We start from the raw sequence: 26,271 nt of genomic DNA on the forward strand, positions 1-26,271 counted from the left end.
TTAGAACTGTCACCCACTGCAAATCATTACTGGATTGATAGCAGTAAGGGAAGTTTGTGTAAACAATTATTCTTTATGAAATTCAAGTATTGAATTCAATTTGCAGTTTGCTTAACTACACCAATTTCAATCATTTTCCTACTGCTAGAAGTGTTTTAAGACTCATTTTAGTTATTCTATACCTGTAGACCTTTAATGGAATCTAACATCCAGAAATGAATTCTAGTAGCATTTCACTGTTATATATCTTACCACTGTTGTTTGCATTTGAAATAATGTTACATTGTAAATCTAAGTTCATTGCACTGTCCCTGCACAAAACAGTAATGTGACAGTTAAATTGATGTAGTTTGCTATAAAGTCTTTAATATAGGGCACAAGTACTACTATATTTCCGTAGCACACTACTCAGCAATATGATACTTAATTTCATATCAAAAACAAATGCTAGAAGCTGAAAATTTAAGTGCCAGATTTTTTACACTAATCATACCCAAACTATTACCAGTAGCTGATTCCTATTTTTAGGGGTTAATATACTAAAGGCAGATAGGTTGTTCACTTCAGGTCCATCTTAATGGCATCATGGGCCCCTGGGCAAAGTAATGCACTGGTCCTCTGCCAGCCGGCACCAACTCTCAAGAGTTAGACATATATAGCTAGATTCACAGAGATTGGCCCAACTTTGCGGCGGCGTAGCTTAGCATGTTTAGGCTACACCGCCGTAAGTTAGCGAGGCAAGTACTTGATTCTCAAAGTATTTGCCTGCTAAGTTACGGTGGCGTTGCCTAAAGCGGGTGTGCATAAGGGCGCCTAATTCAAATCTGTCTGAGGGGGCGTGTTTTATGATAATGAGGCTTGACCCGACGTGATTGACGTTTTTTATCAACTGCGCATGCGCCGGGCGCCTACATTTCCCAGTGTGCATTGCGGCTAAGTATGCCGCACGGGCCTATTGATTTTGACGTGGACGTAAACAACGTAAATCCCTATTCACGGACGACTTACGCAAATGACGAAAAAATTTCGAATTTCGAAGTGGGAACGGCGGCCATACTTTAACATTACTATTCCATCTATTAGATGGATTAACTTTAGGCCTGATAATGCGTTACAGAAACGGCGTAAATGTACTGCGGCGGCCGGGCGTACGTTCGTGAATCGGCTTATGTACTGATTTGCCTATTCTACACCGACCGCAATGGAAGCGCCACCTAGCGGCCAGCCTCAATATTGCAACCTAAGATAGGACGGCGCAAGCCGTCTTATCTTAGATATGTTTAGGAGTATCTCTGTTTGAGAATACACTTAAACATCGGCGTAGATTCGGAGTTAGGTCGGCGTATCTACTGATACGCCGGCCTAACTCTACCTGAATCTACCTAATAATTTATTAGTACTTTCAATAAAATAAAACATTCCATAAATAAAAAGGCCACTGTACAGGGGTTCAGGGGGTTGAGAGGGCACAGTACAGGTTCTAGGACACTGCTCAGGACCATCTGGGACATCCTGGGTCGTCTTAGGAAAAAGCGTGACTGCCCTGGCAAATCTGGGACAGTTGGCAAGTATGATTTAATTTAAGACTATAACGGGGCCTTCATGCACCCGGGGCCCCTGGGCAGTGCCCAGGGATGCCCATGCATTAAGACAGCCCTGGTTCACTTTGCCAGTGAATATTTTCTTGGCTTAGTGAATGTGGTAAGAGTTCACTTTGCAAAGAATAAGCAATTGTAAGCAGGAAAATAAAATAATATTTTTGCTTGCATATGATTGGATGATGGAAATCAACCGAGCTTCACCTCATTCACTATGTAAAGGGAGATTCCCCTTGCCAGCTGAACAGCCTATTTGGCTTCAGCTAATCAATCCCAAAGGAAACCTCTGTATATGATGCAGAGCATGTGCACTCAACTTCTTTGGTCGACCATGGTGAGGCCTGTTCTGAGTGGAACCTGTTCTGTTAAACCACTATGTTTTTGCCACCATCCTGCAGCTCAGTTTCAGGGTCTTGGCAATATTATTATAGCCTTGGCCATCTTTATGTAGAGCAAAACGTATTTTTTTCAGATTGTCAGAGAGTTCTTTGCCATGAGGTGCCATGTTGAACTTCCAGTGACCAGTATGAGAGACTGATAACACCACATTTAACACACCTGCTCCCCATTCACACTTGAGACCTTCTAACACTTACAATTCACATGACAATGGGGAGGGCAAATGGCTAATTGGGCCCAATTTGGACATTTTCACTTAGGGGTGTACTCACTTTTGTTGCCAGTGGTTTAGACATTAATGGCTGGGTTGAGTTATTTTGAGGGGACAGCACATTTACACTGTTATACAAGCTGTACACTCACTACTTTACATTTTAACAAAGTGTAATTTCTTCAGTGTCGTCACATGAAAAGGTATATTGCCAGCAATAGAAATGGATAAAAAAACTGTGTGGGGCCCCACGTGCAGGACAACGGCAACTGCAGATAAACAGAGGCAGATGGCAGCTTCCTTGTCTGTAAAGGAGAGGAGGGTTTAGTTCTGATTTAATAAGAAAATGCTTTTTCTTGCTGGTGTCAAGCAAGATTACCTAGTGCATTTGCCCGAGAACAGTCCTGTTATTAAAAGCTATTAAATTTACATTTGTCAGATATCTGTTTGTGATATGAGAACAGAGGTTTAATATGCTGCAGTATGTTTTTGCTATGTACCCTTTTTGTGGATATGGAGTGATTCTCGTGACCTGTGATAAGTCATGGAATCTAGTTACACATAAATCACTCTTTAATTTCTTAGAAAATGTCACAAGGACTGGTCTGCAGAGAATGTTCTCCTTACATGTTACTCCTAAATGTCTCAGTATCTTACAGGGGATATAACAGAGTAAAAGAGATTTCGTCATCCCACAGTCATATGACAGATGACACAGATTAGTCTTGCCAGGTGGCTGGTAGTCTAGAATACCTTTAGTGAAACACATTTCTTTAGTTAGCAATAGAGGATTACACTCCACCTTCCAAACACAAAGAAAGTGTATCTGCTGTCCAGATACATGCAACCCAGGGCTTCTAGACTTACGCTAGTCTTCGCTTACGGTTATCCCAAATGAAAAGGTTACCTCTGTAAAACAATGAGATTCTAGAAACACACTTTAGCAATTTTGCCTAATGTGTTTTTTCCATTGAAATTAATGGATAAGCATCAAAACACATCAATGGCGTTCATTTATGTACTTCAACACACTTACGGCAGCATGTGTTGATGCACAATGCTATGTGTAAAATATAAATTTTTGTGCTTCCATTGATTTCAATGTAAATCACAAAAGGAAAAAAAAAAAAAAAAAAAAAAGGTGCGGTTCTAGCACATTCATGTGTATGTGTTGCAGTAACATGCTAACTGCAGTGAGATTAACTTTGAATAGAACCCCCAAGACATTAATTCACTTCAGATAAGGAGCATTAAGGAGAGGAGTGTTTTACTGCCTCTAATCTCTGCTGCTCCTAAACTCTGGTAAAAGCCTATGTGTGCAATGGACACATGGGGGCCAGATCCACAAAGAAATTATTCCAGCGTATCTATTGATACGCCGCGTAATTTCTAAGATCCCCCGTCGTATCTTTGTTTTGTATCTACAAAACAAGATACGACTGAATGAGGGCTCAATCCGACTGGCTTACGTCTTAGTACGCCGTCGGATCTTAGGTGCATATTTACGCTGGCGCTTCCGTCGATTTCCGCGTTGAGTATGCAAATTAGCTAGATACGGCGATCCACAAACGTACGTCCGGCGCATTTTTTACGTTGTTTCCGTAAGGCTTTTTTCCGCGTAACGTTATCTCTGCTATATGAGGCATAGCCAATGTTAAGTATGGACGTTGGGCCACGTCGTGTACGTCGTTTGCGTAAAACGTTCGCGAATAGGGCTTTGCTCAGAATGACGTTCACATCGAAAGCATTGGCTTGTTGTGGGTTAATTTGGCGCATGCGCACTGGGATACCCCCACGGACGGCGCATGCGCCATTCAGAAAAAACTTAATTTACGTTGGGTCAAGACGTATTGACAAAAAACACGCCCACAACTTAGCCATTTGAATTGCGTGCCCTTACGCCGACACAGTTACACTACATTGCCGTAACTTACGGCGCAAATTCTTTCAGGATACGGAAAATACGCTGAAAGTTACAGCGGCGTAGTGTATCTGAGATACACTACGCCGGACGGAAAAATGCGCACAGGTACGTGGATCTGGCCCATAGAATTTTATTCAGTTGAGTTCAGGAGCTTTAGCAAAAAACGCCAAACACTCCTAAACGTGAGTTTAGGAGCAGGAGTGTGCATGCGGACTTGGACTCCATACACACTACACAACTTTTGTTATCTGATTTCCTTTAGATTTACCAAAGCCATGTAGTGCAAGGGCCTGCCTGATTGCATACAATTTGAAACTCTTAAGGTTTGACCTCATATTATATGGTTTTGGTAAATCTGAAGGAAAAAATCTACAGAAAATTGTATAGTGTGTATCCAGCTTCAGACTGGCTATACACAAAGATTTTTTTTTCATTCAGCTTGCAGGCTAAACAAGAAAAAATGTAACATGGATGCACATTACTCCCACTTCAACTGTCCGAATAACTGAAAAGCATATAAATCTGCTTGTAGGGTGGGAACTGACAAGGCCACCCATGGAGTGATTTTCAAGGCATTCCTAAGGAACCTGAACCTGCCAAAACTGATCAGCTTCCGGGTTTTGCTTTCTTTGCTGGGGCACCAGAAGCCATTGGCTCCCAGTGTTGTCAATTAAAGTGACGAGAGAGCGGGGAGCGGGGCCAAGTCCCACTGTCTGTATCAGTGAATGCAGCAGCAGAGGTCGGGTGCGCGCACTGGACAGAGGGCAGGGGCCAGCGCAGGTGGGGGACCCAAAATAAGGAGGTTTGCAGATGCTCTGTGTGATTTTATTGTACAGAGCAGGTAGGAAGTTTACCTCTTCTCCCTCCAATCTTCTGGGACACGTCACAGGTCCCAGAAGATTGCCAGGTCAATCACAGTGCGTAGTGCGGCTTGCACATGCTCAATGCGTGCCTGGCTGTGAAGCCACTGCCGGGTGACCACAGTAGTGATACCGGCGCCGCAGAGAGGAGGGGGAGAGGAGTGGGGCTTCATTCGCCCGCATCACTGGACTGTGGGACAGATAAGAGTCCGATTTATTAAAAGTCAGCAGCTACACTTTTTGTAGCTGCTGGCTTTTATATGGGTGGAACGCCTCTTTAACTACTTAAATACACTGTATTATATACTCTGCACTATATACCCTGCACTGCATTATATATACTATACGGACTGCACTATATACTCTGAACTACAGTATATATACTATATGGACTGCACTATATATACACTGTGTTTTATACTCCGCCTTACATTGTACTATATACTCTGTAGTACACTGTTATATAATCATGGATAATGGTGAAATGGTATACTAGAGCAGACTGAGTGTATTAAAAAAATGAAATTTGTTAATTTGTTTACCTTGGGGAGATTTGGGATTAAAAGATGAGGACTCAAGAAGTGACTTGCTCTTTTGAAAGTGTAAATAGAAATTGCTGTGAGCGATGAAAATTAGATAGTATGTGTAGGTTAAAGGGACCCTAAAGTGTCACTGAAAGGTATACCAGAGTTTAAGATATCAAAGAACCTGTCTGCTACTCTTTACAATGCTAATTTTTCGCTATCCTTCAAAAATACAGTAAATGTTTTTATATTATCTTACTACAACACATGTCTAAGGGACCCTAGTAGTACTGTTCTTAACTGGTGATCACCTGATCAATAGACTTTTCCATTAAGCTGATATCATAAAAGGCAGAGTTCACACCGCAGCATGGAGCGGCTCACAGCAAGGGTTCGGTGCGTCCCTGTTCACTGTTTCAGGTCCAATTCGCACCAGAGCTGCTCCATAGAGAGCCGGTCAAAATCTCCTGAAATGCGAATTGGATGTGGGAAAACTCCACATTTAATTTGCAATAGTGTAAAGCCAGCCTCAAGGTCACTATGGCAGTAATCTTACCCTGTGATTTCCTGACTTGCTGCATCTTGTACAGTCTTGTATAAGACTATTGTGGTATAGAATCAAAACTCGTTACAAAATTGATAAAATTCACATAGTTGTAACGGTATTCTTCCTCAACTCCTCAGGTACAGCTAAAAAGTGAGGAATCAAGAACATTTGCAATGAAGATCCTTAAAAAGAGACACATAGTGGATACAAGGCAACAGGAGCACATTCGGTCTGAGAAGCAGATCATGCAGGGCGCTCACTCTGACTTCATTGTAAGGTTAGTATGCAAAAAAAAAGACAATATTAAATCAGCATTGCAGTTCATGTACAAAAAAAAAACGGAGGCATATTAGGACAGAACACATTATATATAATCGAGAGGGGGGAGTTTGGGACTTTAAATGAGGCACAATAAATATACCTCCATCCCTGGTTCAAGTACGCAAGAAAGGAATGTAGGACTTTAAATGAAGCAATTGACTTGTGGAGGTAGAGTGGTTAGTAAAAATAATTTATTTGCAACAATGGTATGAAACAAGTAAAAAATTGAAAAAGTATTTTTATATGTATTTTTATATATATATATATATATATATATATATATATATATATATATATATATATATATATATATATATATATATATATATATATATATATATATATATACCCATACAGCACACATGGCATGAACATAATGAATACATATATGTCGGCTTGGCAGCACATGAGAGGTAACAAATATTGTTGCATGTGTCAAAAAACAAAGGAAGAAAAGAAGAGGGCTTATATATAATTTTTTTTTTCTTCACAAATTCGTGCATTTGTATTCAGCTTCCTTTATGCTGATAACCCTAACTAAAATCTAGTGGAACCAATTGCCTTCATAAATCACCTAATTAATAAATAGAGTTCATCTGTTTGTAAATTAATCTCAGTATAAATACAGCTGTTCTGTGAAGGCCCCAGTGGTTTGTTAGAGAACAAAAGTGAACAAACAGCTTAATGAAGGCCAAGAAACATACCAGGCAGGTCAGGAATAACCATGTGACGACATGTAAAGCTTGTACTTGTTATAAAAAAAAATCTCAAGCTTTGAACATTTCACGAGGCACTGTTCAATCTATCATCTGAAAATGGAAAGATTATGGCAGAACTGAAAACCTACCAAGGCACGGTTCACCTAAACTGACAGGCCGGGCAAGGAGAGCATCAATCAGAGAAGCAGCCAAGAGACCCATGGTAACTCTGGAGGAGCTGCAGAGATCCACAGCTCAGGTGGAATAATCTGTCCACAGGACAAATATTAGTCGTGCACTTGACAAATCTGGCCTTTATGGAAGGGTGGTAAGAAGAAAGACATTGTTGAAAGAAAGCCATAGAAAGTCCCTTTGAATTTTCTGAGAAGCCTTGTGGGGGTAGACACAGCAAACATGTGGAAGAAGGTGCTCTAGTCAGATGAGACCAAAACTGAACTTTTTGGCCTAAAAACAAAGCGCTATGTGTGGCAAAAAACTAACACTGCACATCCCCCTGAACACACCGCCCCCACCGTGAAACATGGTGGTGGCAGCATCATGTTTTGGGGATGCTTTTCTTCAGCTGGGACAGGGAAGCTGGTCAAGGTTGATGGGAAGATGGATGTAGCCAAATACAGGGCAATCTTAGAAGAAAACTTGTTAGAGTCTGCAAATAACGAGACTGGGACAGGGGTTCACCTTCCAACAGGACAATGACCCTAAACATACAGCCCGAGCAACAATGGAAGGGTTTATATCAAAGCATATTCATGTGTTAGAATGGCCCAAAGTCCATACCTAAATCCAATTGAGAATCTGTGGCAAGACTTGAAAATTGCTTTTCAAAGACGCTCTTCATCTAATCTGACAGAGCTTGAGCTATTTTGCAAAGAAGAATGGGCAAAAAAGTCACTCTTTAGATGTGCAAAGGTCTAGGAGATATCCCCAAGAAGACAGGGATATCTTGAAGCTGTAATTGCAGTGAAAGGTGGTTCTACAAAATATTGACTCAGGGGGTCTGAATACAAATGCACGCCACACTTTTCACATATTTATTTGTAAAAAGTTTTGAAAACCATTTAACATTTTCATTCCACTTCACAATTATGTGCCACTTTGTGTTGGACTATCACATAAAATTCCCAAAAAAAATCATTTACGTTTTTCTTTGCAACATGACAAAATTTCAAGGGGTATGAATTTCAAGGCACTGTAGGTCTGGACACATGCTTGGCCAGTCCATCAACTTTACCCTCAGCTTCTTTAGCAAGACAGTCTCCAGAGGGAGAGGATCATGCTCTGCTTCAGTATGTCACAGTACATGTTGGCATTTATGGTTCCATCAATGAACTGTAGCTCCCCAGTGCCGGCAGCACTCATGCATCCCCAGACCATGACACTCCCACCACCATGCTTGACTGTAGGCAAGACACACTTGTCTGTGTACTCCTCACCTAGTTGTTGCCACACACCTGATCCAACTGAACCACATTTTATCTTGGTCTCATCAGACCACAGGACATGGTTCCAGTAATATATATCCTTAGTCTGCTTGTCTTCAGAAAACTGTTTGTGGGTTTTCTTTTGCATCATCTTTAGAAGAGGCTTCCTTCTGGGATGGAATATTGTCTGAGCACAGACAGGCTGACCTCCACCCCTTTAACCTCTGCGGAAATGCTGGCAGCATTCATACATCTATTTCCCAAAGACAACCTCTGGATATCACACACTCAACATCTTTGGTCAACCATGGCGAGGCCTGTTCTAAGTGGAACCTGTCCTGTTAAACCGCTGTATGATCTTGGCCACCGTGCTGCAGCCCAGTTTCAGGTTCTTGGCAATCTTTTTATAGCCTAGGCCATCTTTATGTGGAGTAACAATTGTTTTTTTCAGATCCTCAGAGTTATTTGCCATGAGGTGCCATGTTGAGCTTCCAGTGACCAATATGAGAGAGTGAGAGCAATAACACCAAATTTAAAACACCTGCTCCCCATTCAAACCTGAGACCTTGTAACACGAGTCACATGACACTGGAGGGGAAATGGCTAATTGGGCCCAATTTGGACATTTTCACTTATACGTGTACTCACTTTTGTTGCCAGCGTTTTATACATCAATGGCTGTGTGTTGAGTTATTTTGAGGGGGAAGAAAATTTACACTGTTATACAAGCTGTACACTCACTATTTTACATTGCAGCAAAGTGTAATTTCTTCAGTGTTGTCACTATTGTACACACTATTGTGAGATACTGTTTATATATTATACTTATAATAGAGATAATATAGACCAAAAACCTGTGGTATCCACCATGAAAAAACAATAATCAAGCAGAAAAAATAAAAAAATTCTACCCAAGGCTTTATTAAAAACATATGCCAATTATTTTAGCCTTAAAACCACCATATAATTAAAAGCATAAAACAGTCTAAAAAATAAACACCAGCTACATTGCTCAATACCCTTGAAAACTACCGTATTTGCCAGCGTATAAGACGACCCCCTAATTTTCCAGCTAAAATGTTGGTTTTGGGATATACTCACTGTATAAGATGACCCCTCACTGTGCCATCTATACATGCCTCACTGTGCCATCTATACATGCCTCACTGTGCCATCTATACATGCCTCACTGTGCCATTCCATTCCCTGCCTCGATGATCTCCATACCTTCTCCTGTTTGCAGAGTCAGTCAGTCAGACGACGGCCATCCATTATTCAAAAGCCGTGCCTCCTCCTCAGGCTGTTCCGTGATAGGCGGAACACTAATTTTCCCAGCAGAGCCTCTGTTCAGTGTTCCGCCTATCATGGATGTCCTCTCGTCCGAGGCCGAGGATGAGAAGGCATCCGTGATAGGCGGAACACTGAACAGAGGCTCTGCTGGGAAAATTAGTGTTCCGCCTATCACGGAACAGTCAGAGGAGAAGGCGCCGCTTTTGAATAATGGATGGCTGCCGTCTGACTGACTGACTGACAGGTACCCGGCGTATAAGATGACCCCCGACTTTTGGGGCATGATTTTAGATGCAAAAAGTAGTCTTATACGCCGGAAAATACGGTAAGTGGAGAGTGGGTTTGATATTACAATTAGCAGTGCCTCCACCCAGGACAGGGGATTCCCATCCTGGGAAATTATCAACAAAGGGCCCAACAGGAGTTCAGATGGAATTATGCACATATACCCAGGTATATATGCAGAACGTCTATGGTTTCTTACAACCCCCCCATTTTATGAGGGGGGCTTCAGTACCACCAGCAAAATGTTGCTTGAGTATATTATTGCTCATGGTTAACCAAATGATAATTCATATGTGTAAATTTAACTGTTTATTTTTCCACAGTCCGAACATGACAGTTTGATCTGTATCATGTTCAGTTTTTGCTTGCTTATACATACTGTCCATATTATATTATTTTGTGACATGTTGTGATATTTACTCTCTTCCTATCCTAAATTAATGAAGAGTTTTGCTTCTTAACCCTTCATGAAGTAACATGGAAAGATTACACAAAAAAAGTTTTACACACCAAAAGCTACACAGAATTATATTAAAGCTATCAATGTATTATACGTTGTATTTGTTTACATGCATAACTAATATATTGATCATCTTTATAGGTTATACAGAACATTCAAAGACAGCAAGTATCTATATATGCTTATGGAAGCCTGTCTAGGTGGAGAGCTTTGGACTATTCTCAGGGACAGGTATGTAACCTCAGAGTTGTGGGCACAGATCTTGTCAAAAAATATAGTAGCATCAGAAAATAGACACTGTAAAATATTGGTTTTATGGCACCAATCCATTGACCTCTGCCAGCTCAATACTTTCTGGCAGTGGGACTCATGGCTAGGCATTAATTTAAATTACCTTTATCTATGATTTAGAAACTTTTATGATTTTGTATCATGTGCAGCTTGAATTTTACCGCTGCTTTTGTTTTTTGTGAAACAAACAATGGATTACGAGATTTGTACAACAATGTTAGGCCTTAAAGCGGAGTTCCGACCACATTTCTAAAAAAAAAAATCGGCATCCCCTCTGCTTGTCTACATAATATACATGAAATTGTGTCTTCAATTCAATCCCCTTTCGTGTACATGTTTTTTAGAATGGGCTTGCCTTAGATTTGGTCTTCCTGAGCATTTCCACCTTAATTGTGGGCATATGAAGCCCACTGGGACTCTCTTCCTGGGATACGGTGCTGCTAGCTATCTCCCAATCTCATGCATGCACATTAAACACACGGCGCAGTGGGATAGTGAGAGGCAGAGATGCCCACTGACTCCTGGGAATCCTGACACACATCTCCCAGGAGCCAGTGCACCACAGGATATTATTGTAGGTCACCATGGATGGGAGAACCCGGAAGAGAGAAAGAAAACCTTGAAAACAGGGTTAAGCAAGGAAAAAAAAAATGCCCAATGCAGTCATTATGGCCCATTAAGAAGCTAATGATGAGACGCCTAAAAAGTGGGTGGAACTCAGCTTTAATAAAGTAAATAAATCATTTTTTTTCTAAATGGTAAACACAATGAGACTCACCTGTTATAGAGTGACTACAACATTTCATGTACTGTACTTACCTTTTTTTGGGTAGTCATTACAGCAAACACTGTTTTAGCAAGAGAAGAGTTATGGCGTTTGCACATGTACAAAAGGATGCATATGACAGATGTGTCATAAAGCCTTGCATTGCATGATGTGTGTGTTATGAATGCAGCCCATTTTGACCGCTATGGCAAACATGTATAAAAACAGGCTATAGTGCACATGCAGGACAGGCCATGCAAATCTGTGAATCCTGAGTATGTAGAGAAATGCTGCTTTCCTAAACCATACTGTTTCTCCAAACACCCTGCATTTACCAAGAAAGTTTATTCAGGCAGCACCTTAAAGTGTATATAAATCCTAAAAAAAAAAAAAAAAAAATTGATTCTGGCCTCCTATATATATATACCACCAGAAGCATTTGTTTATTAAATGAAAAAAAAAAAAAAAAAAAACAATAAAGGAAAAGCCTGTTGATTTTGTCAGAAATTTAGACCTGTCCTCTACACACTTCTTGTGTTATCTTAAAGGAGTTCTATTGTCATGGCATACACTTTCTTTTTATAACATCAGCACTGTAATAGCAATACAAACAATAGTTATATTTGACAATCTAATTAAAGCTTACTTGAAAAATCCTCTTTGGTGTTGTAAGTGCTTCCTGTCTGCTGACAATCTCTTTCCACATACACCTGGATAGGATTCCTTTCATGCTTTGCAGCTTCTCCTCTGATGTTTACATTCCAATTTTAAGGATTGCATATCCCATGGCACCTTGCTGCTTGCATCAGTAATCCCTGTCTGTACTGTGCCTACAGATACTTCTCCTCTCTTGATCTCTGGTCAGTTCGCACCAGAACCTGCGAACAGACCAAAAGTTTGTGTGAACTTTAGAACCCTGTTAAAGTCTATGGGACCCGAACGTTTGAAATAAACATGGGGACATGCTTTGAGGGGTCCTCCCAATGTTGAGGGCATGTGGCCTGGTACGGTTCAGGAGGGGGGGGCGCTCTCTTGCCTCCCTCTTTTTCTTCAGCCTGCCAGGTTGCGTGCTCGGATAAGGGGTCTGGTGTGGATTTTTGGGGGAACTCCACACCATTTTTTTTTTAATTTGGGGTGGAGTTCCCCTTAAAATCCACACCAGACCCGAAGAGTCTGGAATAGATATTTGGGGGAACCCCACGTAATTTTTTAAAAAATGTAATGCTGGAGTTTCCCTTAATATCCATACCAGACCTGAAGGGTCTGGTAATTAAATTTGGGGGGACCCTCACGCTTTTTTTTTTTTATCAATGACTTTTCTCTGAATTGCCGGGAGCCGACAATTCATTATAGCCGCGAGTGCTTTTAAATGACTTTTTTCCCTTCAGAAATTACACTTTGTGCAGGGACAGTTCTAAGCATGGTAAACAAGCGCTACTTGGCAGACATACTTATACACCCCCCTAGGTACGAATTTTAAAAGGAATATTTCACTTTTGTTGTTTCACTTTAAGCATTATTAAATTCACTGCTCCCGAAAAAACAGCCATTTTTTTGCATTGATGCATGTCCCCTGGGGCAGGACCCAGGTCCCCAAATACTTTTTAGGACAATACCTTACATATTAGCGTTTAAAATTAGCACTTTAGATTTCTCCCATAGACTTTTACAGGGTGTTCCGCGGCTTTTAGAATTTGTCGTGAACACCTCAAATTGTTCGCTGTTCGACGAACAGGCGAACAGGCAATGTTCGAGTCGAACATGAGTTTGACTCGAACTCGAAGCTCATGCCTACGAATGATGTGACACAGCAGTGGCTACTCACAGGACATAGTAAATATGTGTCACAGAATTCAAGTAAATGTGTAGGGATGGATCTTCACAAAGTAAGTTTACAAACTCCAAGATCATTCAGAGTTAAAGTAGTAGGCTTGAAATCATTGAAATACAGTGGAACCTTGGATTACGAGCATAATTCGTTCCAGGAGAATGCTTGTAATTCAAAGTACTTGCATATCAAAGCGAGTTTCCCCATTGAAGTCAATGTAAATGAAAATAATTTGTTCCCCATTGACTTCAATGGCATGCAATACTGCATGCGGCCAGAGGTGGGGGTGCCGGAGAGCCTCGGAAATGGCTGAAAAGGCCCCAGGACACAGCGCCGATCGCCGACGTTCGGCTCTGCTCGGCTCCGGCGCCCCCACCTCAGGCCAAACGCAGTACTGCACACCACTTTGGCCTGAATCATGCTCGTTTTACGAGACAACACTCACAAAACCGAGTTATGATTTTTAAAAATACAGTGCTCGTATTGCGAAATGCTCATTACTCGCAATCCGAGGTTCCACTGTACATGATTTTACCATTTATAATGACCATAGATACACTTTAACAAGTTTGTTTAGCTTACCTAGTTCTTATCACGGACTACAGGATGACTAGCATTCATATTTTAGAGTTCTGAGGGTGGATACATGACTTAACAAAAGACAATGGGTAGGGCTGACACCACTGATACCACAAAACTGCTGTGTTGTCAGCTCACAACAAAGTGCAAAAGCAGAGTGCATTTGTGGCAATCAACAGGTATTTTTCTTTACATGCAGAGTCTTTGAAGGGATAAAACACATGGAAATGGGCATGTACTGCACAGATATAATGCACGTTTTTTTTTGTGTCTTGATATAAACTTAAAAGCCTTCCCAACTTTGAGATACACCTATTAGATTGTAGCCACTCATCCATGTAAAATAATACTTAGGTGTTAAGCTAACACTTTTCCGTGGATTTTTGTTTGAAGGGAGTTGGCCGGGCACACCCATAGCATACACACGGCAGGACTTTTCTGCAAACTTTCCCCAAACTTTCCCAACATCACGTGGTTTTTCTGCTCTCTTCCGACACCCTTTGATCAACTTCTGCTATTGTTCGTTGATTTTAACATTGGTTCTGGGCATGCGTGTTTGTACTTCGGACAAAAGTCTGATGGATTTCTGTACACACGATAGGACTTTGCACCGTAGGACTTTTGTTGCCAAAAAGTTTGTCTGTTTGCAGAGCGAACTTTTGTCCGATGAAAACCGAAAAAGTTTGTCCGGGGGAGCGTACACTTGCTCATTTTGAATTTTTTTGTCAAAAAGTCCTACCGTATGTGTGGGGCTTTACATTGCCTTGAAAAAGTATTCATACACCTTCAACTTGGGGATATCTTAAAGCTGTAATTGCAGTGAAAGGTGGTTCTACAAAATATTGACTCAGAGGGGCTGAATACAAATGCACACCACACTTTCCACATATTTATTTGTAAAAAAATGATGAAAACCATTTATCATTTTCCTTCCACTTCACAATTATATCCCACTTTGTGTTGGTCTATCAAATAAAATACAGTTACGTTTTTGGTTGTAACATGACATAATGTGGAAAATTTCAAGGGTTATGAATACTTTTTCAAGGCACTGTATGTGAGAAAGGACTACAGATGAGATGGCTAAAAAAAATACCCCATGTAAGGCTGAATTAGTAACAGAAAAAGTATGTTATGCATCTAGTTTTATTTATGATGTTTATTTTTTTATGCAAACCTACCTTTTATTTTTGTTATATGCATACTGTTCAAGAATGAGTTTCCAATTTAACGCGAGAACATGTAAAAATTAAGTTTCCTTTCGCTTCATTTTTTGACCACTCATATGATCAAGTAAAACAGTTGTAGCTAATATGCTTAAGCTCACCATAGCTTTCACTTCCTGGTCAACTTCCGAGAATATATTACATATATTAAATTACTGAACACGGTTAATCTAAATTAGGTAAATTTTTCTTGGCATTCCTCTCTATTATCACTGGTAAACAGAACACACTAGGAAATGCAAAGTAATTAACAGGGAACATCCTATTTCATTTCCACTATCTTCTGATGCTTTGGTACTTTGATGCTAGATTTCATTAGTCCTTTTATTTCCCCTTCTGCTCTTGTAAAAACAATCACACATAACAGATGCACTCCTCTGTGGTCAGATCTGGTGGAGGATAATGTGTGATTTGGAGAAGTGTGATGTGCAATGGCAATGTGTTACAGTCATTCTGCGTCATTTGTTTGAAGAAATTACAGTTCTCTGCATTTTGCTCTTTTTCCCATCAATTACTATCGTATGTCAACTATTCAACAGCAAAGCAACACCAGGAGTAACTCAAATTGTGTATAAGTATGAACTTTATTCTGCTATGTCTGTTTCCTATTGTGTCTTATTACCAGCATGTATGCAGGCATTTTAATACTTTATCGTCATAAGTAGGTAGTGATATCTTCCTACAAAGTTGACCATGGCTGAAACTGGTCCATAGAGTAATGATTATTAAAGAGCATAAATTACATTGCCCATTGCAGTGTGTACATACTGGTTAATACACAAGCACTCCGTCAATGTGTTTCCATTTTTCTATGTATTTTCTTTTTAATTTACCCTTGTGTTTCACCATGCCTATTCATCTATATGTTTCAAGGACTGTGGAAGCAATGCATCACATTATTTGCAGCACTGTACATATTCAAGTAATATATAGCTAGTGACTTTTAAACAACTTCTTAAATCTATGCGTACTTTTCTGCAAGTGATATCCTAACAAATGCTGCATGGTGATGAATTTTCCATACTGTAAGCTACAAAAATCAATGTACATCCAACGTGTTATGAGGGCTAATTTCACAAAAGCTACATAAAATTTGTGAAATGGCAAACCACAAAAGGAACTCGGCCGACTTCAAGTATCTGTCTTTATTTAGTATATTCACATGTTAAGGCTTGATTTTGTAGACTATTGCTGTGTAAGGATATATGTATGCTCAGACCAAGAATGTCATTAGTTTGCCCAATATTGCATAACACCCCCCCAAAAAATTAAATAAAAAATAAACAAGATATTACCATATTTAAGTTAGGACTTGCTTTAGGCAAAACAAGCATTAGAGTCATTGCCTATTTTTTTTTACTTTATCTTTTATCATTTGATATCACTTGGTTAAAGTCTATATTAAAGTGAATACTTTTTTTAACATTGGATTTTCCAAGTTGTAAGACCGAGAGTATCAGAGAGCAATGGCAACAGCAACCAATAGGGAGAAATATAATAATAACATGTAATAAAATGCTGAATAGGGAAGGAAGGGACAGAAGGGGGAGGCAGGGGAGAGTAAGGAGGAGGAAAAAAAATACTTTAAATGTAGACATTTTATTTTCCCATGACCCCCACCTTAACAGAAACATCTGTGGGGCAGATCCACAAAGCGAGTACGCCGGCGTATCTACTGATACGCCGGCATACTTTCAAATTTCCAGCGTCGTATCTTTGTTTTGAATCCACAAAACAAGATACGACGGCATCTGGGTTAGATCCGACAGGCGTACGTCGTCGCATTCTTTTACGTTGTCCCTAGTCTGTTTTTTCCGGCGTATAGTTAAAGCTGCTGTTTGTTGGCGTACTCAATGTTAAGTATGGCTGTCGTTCCCGCGTATAATAAAAAATTTTTTTTTCATTTGCGCAAGTCGTCCGTGAATCGGGCTGGACGTAATTTACGTCCACGTCAAAACAATGACGTCCTTGCGACGTCATTTAGCGCAATGCACGGCAGGGAAATTTAGGGACGGCGCATGCACAGTTCGTTCGGCGCGGGGACGCGCTTCATTTAAATGAAACACGCCCCCCTACTCGCCGATTTGAATTAGGCACCGTTACGCCGCGAGAGATACACTACGCCGCCGTAACTTACGGCGCAAATTCTTTCAGGATTCAAACCAAAAAAAGTAAGTTACGGCGGTGTAGCGTATCTCAGATACGCTGCGCCGGGGCAGATCTTTGTGGATCTGCCCCTGTGTGTTTACATCTATTACCTTGGCTCATTTATGTTCTTGGCCCCATGTCTTCTTTGTTTTATTGCAAAAATGGTTAAATAAAGGCGTAAAAAATTTGATTTTTAGCAAAATTTAAAAATAGGAATAAAATGGGGGGAAAAAAAACCCTGTAAATTAGGATTCTTTAAACCTTGTCACTAGAAAATCACAACTATACCATGGCATGCTTGGAGTTTAAACTGCAAATTATTTAGTGTATATTTTCCATTGCACACTTACGTTGCTCATGGCACATGCATTTTATCATTGTACTTAACTGTGTTTATACCTTAGGCAGACGAATAAGCTGCACTAAGGTCATTCAACAGCAGCCCATGTTGAATGCAAATGTCTTTTTATTCATTGTGACTGTGATTTCTATTATACAATGAAATGTGCTATGGATGGATAGTGATTTTATTTATGGTATTTGTTTCAGAGGCTCATTTGAAGATTCTACAACAAGGTTTTATACAGCTTGTGTAGTTGAGGCCTTTGCTTATCTGCATTCCAAAGGAATAATTTATAGGGACCTCAAGCCGGAGAACCTTATTTTGGACCATCGAGGTTATGCAAAGTTGGTGAGTAAAAAAGATGTAACCTAAACAATATTTATTGTAGCACTTACTTTTAAAGGATGTAAGTGAATGAGTATATGTATGTGCAAAGTGTTACATATGTACAAAAAAATTTGCACAACTGAATATAGTTTTGCACTGAAGATACCAAACACTTAAACAAATTCCTTCATTATTAACCAGCTTAACCATGCTAATCACAGTAATATACATTAAATCATTAATATACAGCAACAATATGTTGTTTAAATATCTACCTTTAAGAGAAATAATTACACTTCAGTCATGTGACTGTACCTAGGCTTAAAAGTCATAATGCCGGAGAATGATATCAGTTGCACAGGCAGGAAGAAATCAAACCCCTGTCTCTCTTACTCTAGGCCTTGCTTATAAGAATATTATAACAAGTATGGTACATTAAAAGTACATTATAACAAGGTGAGAGGCTTCAGCATGAGTTTAATTGATACAAAACATAAATCTTTGAATAAGCATCAAATGGATTGAAATGCGTTAGCGGCTGCAGAATCAGGTGGAACAGCCTGTGCATTGAAAATTGAAATAAACCTATGCACAAGGCTTTAAAATGGAGAATGTTTCCCTCTTGGTTTTTGCTTAATGTGAAATCTATGGAGCAGTCAACAACCAACATAAGCCTGTACCCTGAGCCAGAGAAACAAAGGGCTTTGTGTGCCTGCGGTGGAGCAATATACCGTACTTTGTAGTGGCCAAGACATAAAACTAATCTATAGGCTCTGGGATTTAGGTGATTGTGTCATCCATGAGCCAGGATCCTAGACTACCATCTGACCACATCAAAGCATGCCACCTTCTATTGCAAAATGTAGATGCTACCTACAAGCAAACATTCAAATCTTATTTTCCTTTACACCCAAATGACTTCTAACAGTAATACTAACCTCATTGTTATGAAATTAGCTTTCATAAGTACTTGTCTAAAAAATTATTAACTTTAAGGGAGTCAATTAAAGTACATAACACTAGTGGTAAAATCTGAGAGGAATATATGTATTGAATTGAAAATAAAAATACCCCAAATATTATATTTTTTTCTTTGCTTATGTGATAATACTGCACAGGAGTGTTATACCCACTTCAAAGCAAAAGCCTATATAAATATTAATTGCAGATGTCTTTTTTCTTGGAACAAGCATAGTGCCAATTTCTAAGCTTTGATTATACTTTTCTTCTCGCACAGGTTGACTTTGGCTTTGCAAAAAAAATAGGCTTTGGAAAGAAAACATGGACTTTTTGTGGTACCCCTGAATATGTAGCTCCAGAGATCATCTTAAACAAAGGTCATGACATTTCAGCAGACTACTGGTCACTGGGAATCTTAATGTATGAACTCCTGACTGGCAGGTATGAGCATCGCTACCATATAAATAGAAGAGCCGAGTGTGGAAGATTTATGCTTTTGTCACTTTGATTATAGCATTGGCAGCAGCAAAACTTGGCAGTCATAAATGGAAAACACAGCTTATTTAACTTGGGCACTAACAGTTCTCTAAGTCTGAAAGTTTATAACATATACTCTGGTGCAGGGATTGAACTAATTTAATCAAATGTATTTGGCTAGGTAACATACCACCAACACACTTTTTTATTTTCCCTATTCCTGAAGCATTCTGCTTCCAATAGGACCTCATTCACATGGGCATACCAAACCGTACATCCATGCGAAGGGCCGGACTGGTTCCTAAGCACATCCTTGTACAAGTGTATATTCATGCAAGTCTGGTGCTACAGTGTTTCCCCGAAAATACACCCTACCCCGAAAATAAGCCCTAGCTGGATTATCAGGGTGGGCTGCAATATAAGCCCTACCCCAAAAATAAGACCTAGTAAATTTCATTAAAAATCCTATACTCTGTTTTGTATAACTGTGGCAGTGTCTCCGATTGTTGCTGCATTGAAAACCTCCTGTTTACACCCATCACTGACTCTACTCCCGGCTGACATCTGCGGCTCCTTCTGTGCACGGAGCAGGATCATGTCAGCGGGGATCTCGGCTCTTCTCTTTCCCCCCTCCTCCCCGCTGACGTCGGCTGCCCCTCCCTCTTCAGTTCACGGAGCAGGCTGACGGCAGGGGGGATCTCAGCTCTTCTATTTCCTCCCTTCCTCTCTGCTGTCACCCGCCCCTCCCTTTTCAGTTCACGGAGCGCGCTGATGGCAGAGGGAATCTTGGTTTTTCTACTTCCTCCATGCTGATGTCGCCCGCCCCTCCCTCTTCAGATCATGGAGCAGGCTGATGTCAGCGACACTCTCGGCTCATCTCTTTTCTCCTCAGACTCAGAGAAGATGAGGGAGCTGTTACAAAGGTGTTATAAAGGTACTTTAGATACTTTCTCCTGACATGACAATGAGGGGGGAGCAGGGACGGAGAAGACCTAGGACATTTTTATAAAGATATTTTATTGATTTATTTCATGCTTTTAAAAAGGAACAGGATTTTTTTAAGGGTTACAACCACTTTAAGACTGTCAGCCAGACAGACTTGAGGTTTATTGCACACTTTATACGTATACAATATTAATACAGTAAATAAATAAGCCCTACCCTGAAAATAAGCCCTAGTGTGTTTTTTGTGGCCCAAATTAATATAAGACCCGGTCTTATTTTCAGAGAAACACGGTATGTCAACATACAAATCATTTATAAAGATATATGTCTCCTCCCAACTTGAATCACATTTTTAGGGTTAGCAGACAATATATAACTATAGTCTACTCAAGAAGGGGTGGGTTTCCATGATAAACCTTAGGCCTTACTATGAGGTTCCATCAATCTCTTTGCACCTTACCCTTTATTGCACTTCTAGCCTGAGATCCACATCCTCTTTCTTACTTATTTTAGTTTTTTATTGGTACAAAGTATGTATGTATAAAGTGCAAAATGTTTTATTTACTTGTAGCTTGATATTTCTTAACATTTTAGTTTGAAAAGTATAGGTACCTGATGTACCAGGGATGTGCAGTCAGGGGAGGCAAGTGCACCTGCCATAAAAAAAGATTGACTTTAAGGATCGTAGCTTGGCGACCTGGGGTCACGGAGACCCCTATAATCTATGTTTCCAGGTATACATGGCTCCTTGCGCAGCCTGTCAGTAGCTACATACAGAGCAGCCAGTTTATATACAATCTGGCAGACTCTGTTTGAAGCCTTCTGAGAGAATGATCTCACAGTGCCTCTCCTCACTTCTTGTCAGAGGCAGTGAGCTCAATGGACAGCTTGGAGACTTGGACCAATGGTAAAGTACCATTGGCCCAAGCTGCCCAATAAAAAATCTGCAGTGGAGGCACGCCTCCCAATGCAGTGTCATAGCAGGGGGCATGTGTCTAAAAGACAAATGCTTCCATCCAGCCCTCTTAAAGCATAATTCCACCCAAAAATTGAACTTCCGCTTTAAGGGAAGGTGACCCCCGGACATGCCACATTTGGCATGACAATTTTTTTTTGGGGGGGGGGGGGCAGAAACCCTTTTTTTTTAGAGGGTTCCAGCTCCCACTTCCTCCCGGGGCTCCGCAGCACCGGAAGGAAGTTCACCTCTCCCCCTCCCTCTCGCCAATCATCTGGGACGTGCCACAGGTCCCAGATGATTGCCCAGCCAGTCACAGTGCGCAGCACGGCTTGCGCATGCACAGTGTGTGCCCAGCTGTGAAGCCACAGCCGGTGCCCCCAGTGACAATGCCGGCGCCGTGGAGAGGAGGGAGAGACGAGTGGGGCTTCATTCAACCGCATGGCTGGGCCCTGGGACAGGTGAGTGTCCGATTATTGAAAGTCAGCAGCTGCAGTATTTGTAGCTGCTGATTTTTAATATTTTTTTATAGTCGGAAATCCGCTTTAACTACAAGGAAAAAACATGGGTTTATGGGTATAAGATTTACAGATAATCCCATGTTTTTCTCACACAGTTAAGAGGGAGAATGAGAATCTGTTGCTGCTGAAAAGGTACAAGCTAAATCATATATTAATATGTTACATAGTTACATAATAGGTGAGGTTGAAAAAAGACATCAGGTCCAACCTATGTATAATGTGAGTATATGTCAGTATTACATTGTATATCCTTGTCTGTTGTGGTTGTTCAGGTGCTTATCTAATAGTTTTCTGAAACTATCGATACCCCCGGCTGAAACCACCACCTGTGGAAGTGAATTCCACATCCTTGCCGCTCTTATAGTAAAGAACCCTCTACGCAGTTTAAGGTTAAATCGCTTTTCTTCTAATTTTAATGAGTGGCCACGTGTCCTATTGAACTCCCTTCCACAAAAAAAGTTTTATCCCTATTGTGAAGTCACCAGTAAGGTATTTGTAAATTTAAATCATATCCTCTTTCAAACATCTCTTCTCCAGAGAGAATAAATTCAGTGCTCACAACCTTTCTTCATAGCCAATATCCTCCAGACCCTTTATTAGCTTTGTTGCCCTCATTTGTACTCGCTCCATTTCCAGTACATCCTTCCTTAAGGAAAGGTGCCCAGAACTGGACAGCATACTCCAGATGAGGCCGCACCAAAGTCTTGTGAAGTGGGAGAATATCTCTTTATCCCTGGAGTTAATCCCCTTCTTAATGCATGCATGTGTGTATCTGGCTCGGATACTAGCCAGTCCCTCACCAGCCACTGACCTCACTGCACGTCCCTGTGATGTACAGAATTTATTATGTATATTTTTGGGTTTGGGTTATATGCATAAATTACATACTTGGGAACTTTCTGGATTTTGATTGAAAACTAAAAAGATGTGCTACATTTAGGTTTGACATGGTGCATGCTTGCTCTGCACCCAATTCCAGGCTCACTGACCTTTAAAACTTCCTAGGTATAATCATTGATATTATTTTTTTTCATGGAAATTATGGACTCTGAGATGACTATGTCTTGTATTGTAAGGGGTACATTTTAGGTGTTTTATGGGATGGAAGATATGAGAAAAATATTGAAAGAGACAGGCACTATTATAAAGAAATGCAGCTTTTTTTCCATTTCCTTGGTACATTGGTGAATCTAAGTCTGCATTCTTAGGGGTGTGAGACATTATTTTGTTTGGTACATTTCAAGAGTTAGGCCCCTTTCACACTGGGGCAGGGGCGGCGACGCTTTACCGCCAATTTCGTGGAGCTATTCAGCCGCTAGCGGGGGGTTTTACCCCCCTTTTGCGGCCAAGAAAGGGTTAAAAAACACAGCAAAGTGCCTCTGCAGATGCGCATTGCCGGCGGTATAGCCGCGGTGTCCCATTGATTTCAATGGGCAGGAGCGGTATACACACTGCTCCAAAGATGCGGCTAGCAGGACTTTTTTTACCGTCCTGCTAGGGCACCACTCCAGTGTGAAAGCCCTAAGACACAGCAGCGGCTGTTTAGGATCGGTTTGCAGGTGCTATTATAGCGCAATAGCCTGCTCCAGTGTGAAAGGGGTCTTACTTATTGCAAAAACTGCACAAAAAGTTGTGACAAAATAAAAATGTTGTTAATATTAATTCTACCATATACATTTGTCTTCAGCCCTCCGTTCTCAGGTCCAGACCCTATGAAAACATATAACATAATACTAAGAGGAATCGACATGATTGAATTTCCAAAGAAGATTACCAAAAATGCTGCTAATTTAATAAAAAAACTATGCAGGTAAGCATTTCTCACCTCTCCTATATTAAAGACTGCATTGTACTATCTTAATCCCTTGCCAGTTGATTCTGCATAAATGTAGTAATCCCTTGCTAAACAAGACAGACTCTTGTTTTACCTTTAGAGGTTCATTCACTGGTTATACCCCACCATTTACAAATACGATCGATTCGTGTACAATCAACAATTCCTATAAAGAAGTAGATATACTGTAAAAAAAAATGTGAGTTTTGGATTACCTGCAGTTATGATTGAACACATTCAAACAGAAACAATAATAACCAAACACCACTTCAACTTGGGCAGGTTCTGCTTACTTGGAGAACTTGAGTAAGCATCATAAAATACATCAACATTCATTTTTAAACTTCTGATCAAGTCATCAAGTTTGGAACTGTATGGAAACAGAGTTGTTTGTGGCACTTCTGCTGTAGACAGGGACCATAAATCCCAAATATTTTTTTTAATGGTGGCAGACAAAGTCTACTGAACCATCACATTTAGATTACGCACTTTTCTTTTACATTCAGCTATAGAAATATTTTGTGTGATTTATCTGCAGAAGTGCACTGCCCTCTTATGGCTAAGTTGGTGTAATGTTAGCAGATAAACAGTGTTGCTAAATGGATAACATCTATCGTAGCAAAGTATATAGGTTTTCACAGTTTTGTATTGGCTTTCTCTGGGTACTCTAGTTTTCACTCACAATAGAGTTAAAGTGGTATTAAACCTAAAACCCCAAAAATATATTGCAGGTTACTAATCATTAGATGCAAGAAAAGAGACGTCAGGTTAAGAATGAACAAAAAAACACAATTATTTGTGTACAGTAGCTCACTCACATGAATGTGCAACAACAACAAGCAGCAGTCTGACAAGACTGGTGATTGGCTATAGGAACACATAGACAAAAGCCAGCTCATGGTGGATGAAATATCGGCATCTGAAGCCTTTGCTCTGACCATACCAAGGGAGCGGTGGCAGGTAGAGGGGGTGAGCCGCAATGCATTTCTGAGGCCCCATCTCCTTTATAAAGCTGACCCATCCCAAGGGAAGGAGATAATGAGAGCTGTCAAGCCTGGTCATGCAGACCAATCAGGTGGGGAAGGGTGGGGCTGTCACATGGCACCCATTGCAAACAACCCAAATAAAGCCACCAAGGGTCAACAAAGCCCTGCAAAAGTATAAAAATATTTGCAAAAAATAAACAGTTGACAGAGAAAATAGAAATAAAAAATTCAAGGAAAATAATTACAGCTAAAAACAGGCAGATCATCTGATCCATTGAGACAAAAATATAGTAAACGCAATTGTTACCTCATGGTACAACAAGTATATATATATATATATATATATATATATATATATATATATATATATATATATATAAAAAATTATACTGTATATAGTTCAACTGGTGTGGTGTGAGGGAGAGGTTCAAAACAAGTCTCAAATTCATCGGCTCCAGCAGCTGCCTCATCACCCAGGACCTGTCTGGCTGAGCTGTTCAGTCTGGAGATTCGATAACCCCCTCCATGGGGGAGTATATTCAGTGAGTTGTATTTCCTGTTTTAAATCGATCATCTCTATGGTGTTTGTCCAGTGACGTGTGTGGGATTCTGGCCTGGAAACTGTAATTATGGGCAGTTGACCACTCTTATTAGGGGGTTACATGTTTTCTGGTAAGCACGGTGTGTTTATTTTGATTGGTGACACCCATCCTATCCAACTTCATCACTTTCATGGCTGGAGGGACTTTCACATTCTGAGTGCTGTATGTTTAGGGTAATTGTCCTGCTGGAAGGTAAACCTCTGCCCCAGTCCCAAGTCTTTTGTAGACCCCAACAGGTTTTCTTCTAAGATTGTGTGTATTTGGCTCCATCCATCTTCCTATCAACTCTGTCCAGCTTCCAACTCTAACCAGCTTCCCTGTCCCTGCTGAAGAAAAACATTCATGTTTCACGGTGGTTATAAGCAGTGTTCCGTTTTCCACCACACATAGCATTTTGCTTTTAGGCCAAAAAGTTCAATTTTGGTCTCAACTGAACAGAGTATCTTCTTCCACATGTTTGCAAGAAGAAATATGGGGGACATAGTTTAGGTGGATGGCCATGTCTTGGTAGGTTTACAGTTGTGCCATACTCTTTCCATTTTTGGATGATAAATTGAACAGTGCTCCGTGAGATGTTCAAAGCTGGGTATGTATTTTTTTTTATAATCTAACCCTGCTTTAAATCTCTCCACAACTTTATCTCTGACCTGTCTGGTGTGTTCCTTGGCCTTTGTGATGCTGTTTGGTCACTAAGGTTCTCTAACAAACCTCTGATGGCTTCAAAGAAAAGTTGTATTTATACTGAGATTTAATTACACACAGGTGGACTCTATTTACTAATTAGGTGACTTCTGAAGACAATTGGTTCCGCTAGATTTTAGTTAAGGGTATCAACGTAAAGGGGCTGAATACAAATGCACGTCACACTTTACAGATATTAATTTGTAAAAAATCCTGAAAAAAAATTCTCATTTTCCTTCCACT

At 40.3% G+C, this 26,271-nt stretch overlaps 1 protein-coding gene across 3 annotated transcripts in view; it reads left to right on the forward strand.

Annotated features, from left to right (window-relative positions):
- Window positions 1–26,271, forward strand: part of PRKG1 (protein kinase cGMP-dependent 1) — a 1,173,427-nt gene that overhangs the window by 1,128,516 nt on the left and 18,640 nt on the right. For all 3 annotated transcript variants that reach the window (XM_040362065.1, XM_040362066.1, XM_040362064.1), the window contains exons 11-15: window positions 6,201–6,340; window positions 10,701–10,790; window positions 17,947–18,088; window positions 19,305–19,468; window positions 23,613–23,735. In XM_040362065.1, coding sequence (XP_040217999.1) covers window positions 6,201–6,340; window positions 10,701–10,790; window positions 17,947–18,088; window positions 19,305–19,468; window positions 23,613–23,735 — 659 coding nt within the window. The remainder of the gene's footprint in view (window positions 1–6,200; window positions 6,341–10,700; window positions 10,791–17,946; window positions 18,089–19,304; window positions 19,469–23,612; window positions 23,736–26,271) is intronic.

This window comes from Rana temporaria, chromosome 8, assembly GCF_905171775.1.
Source record: "Rana temporaria chromosome 8, aRanTem1.1, whole genome shotgun sequence".
NCBI classification, from domain to species: Eukaryota; Metazoa; Chordata; class Amphibia; order Anura; family Ranidae; genus Rana; species Rana temporaria.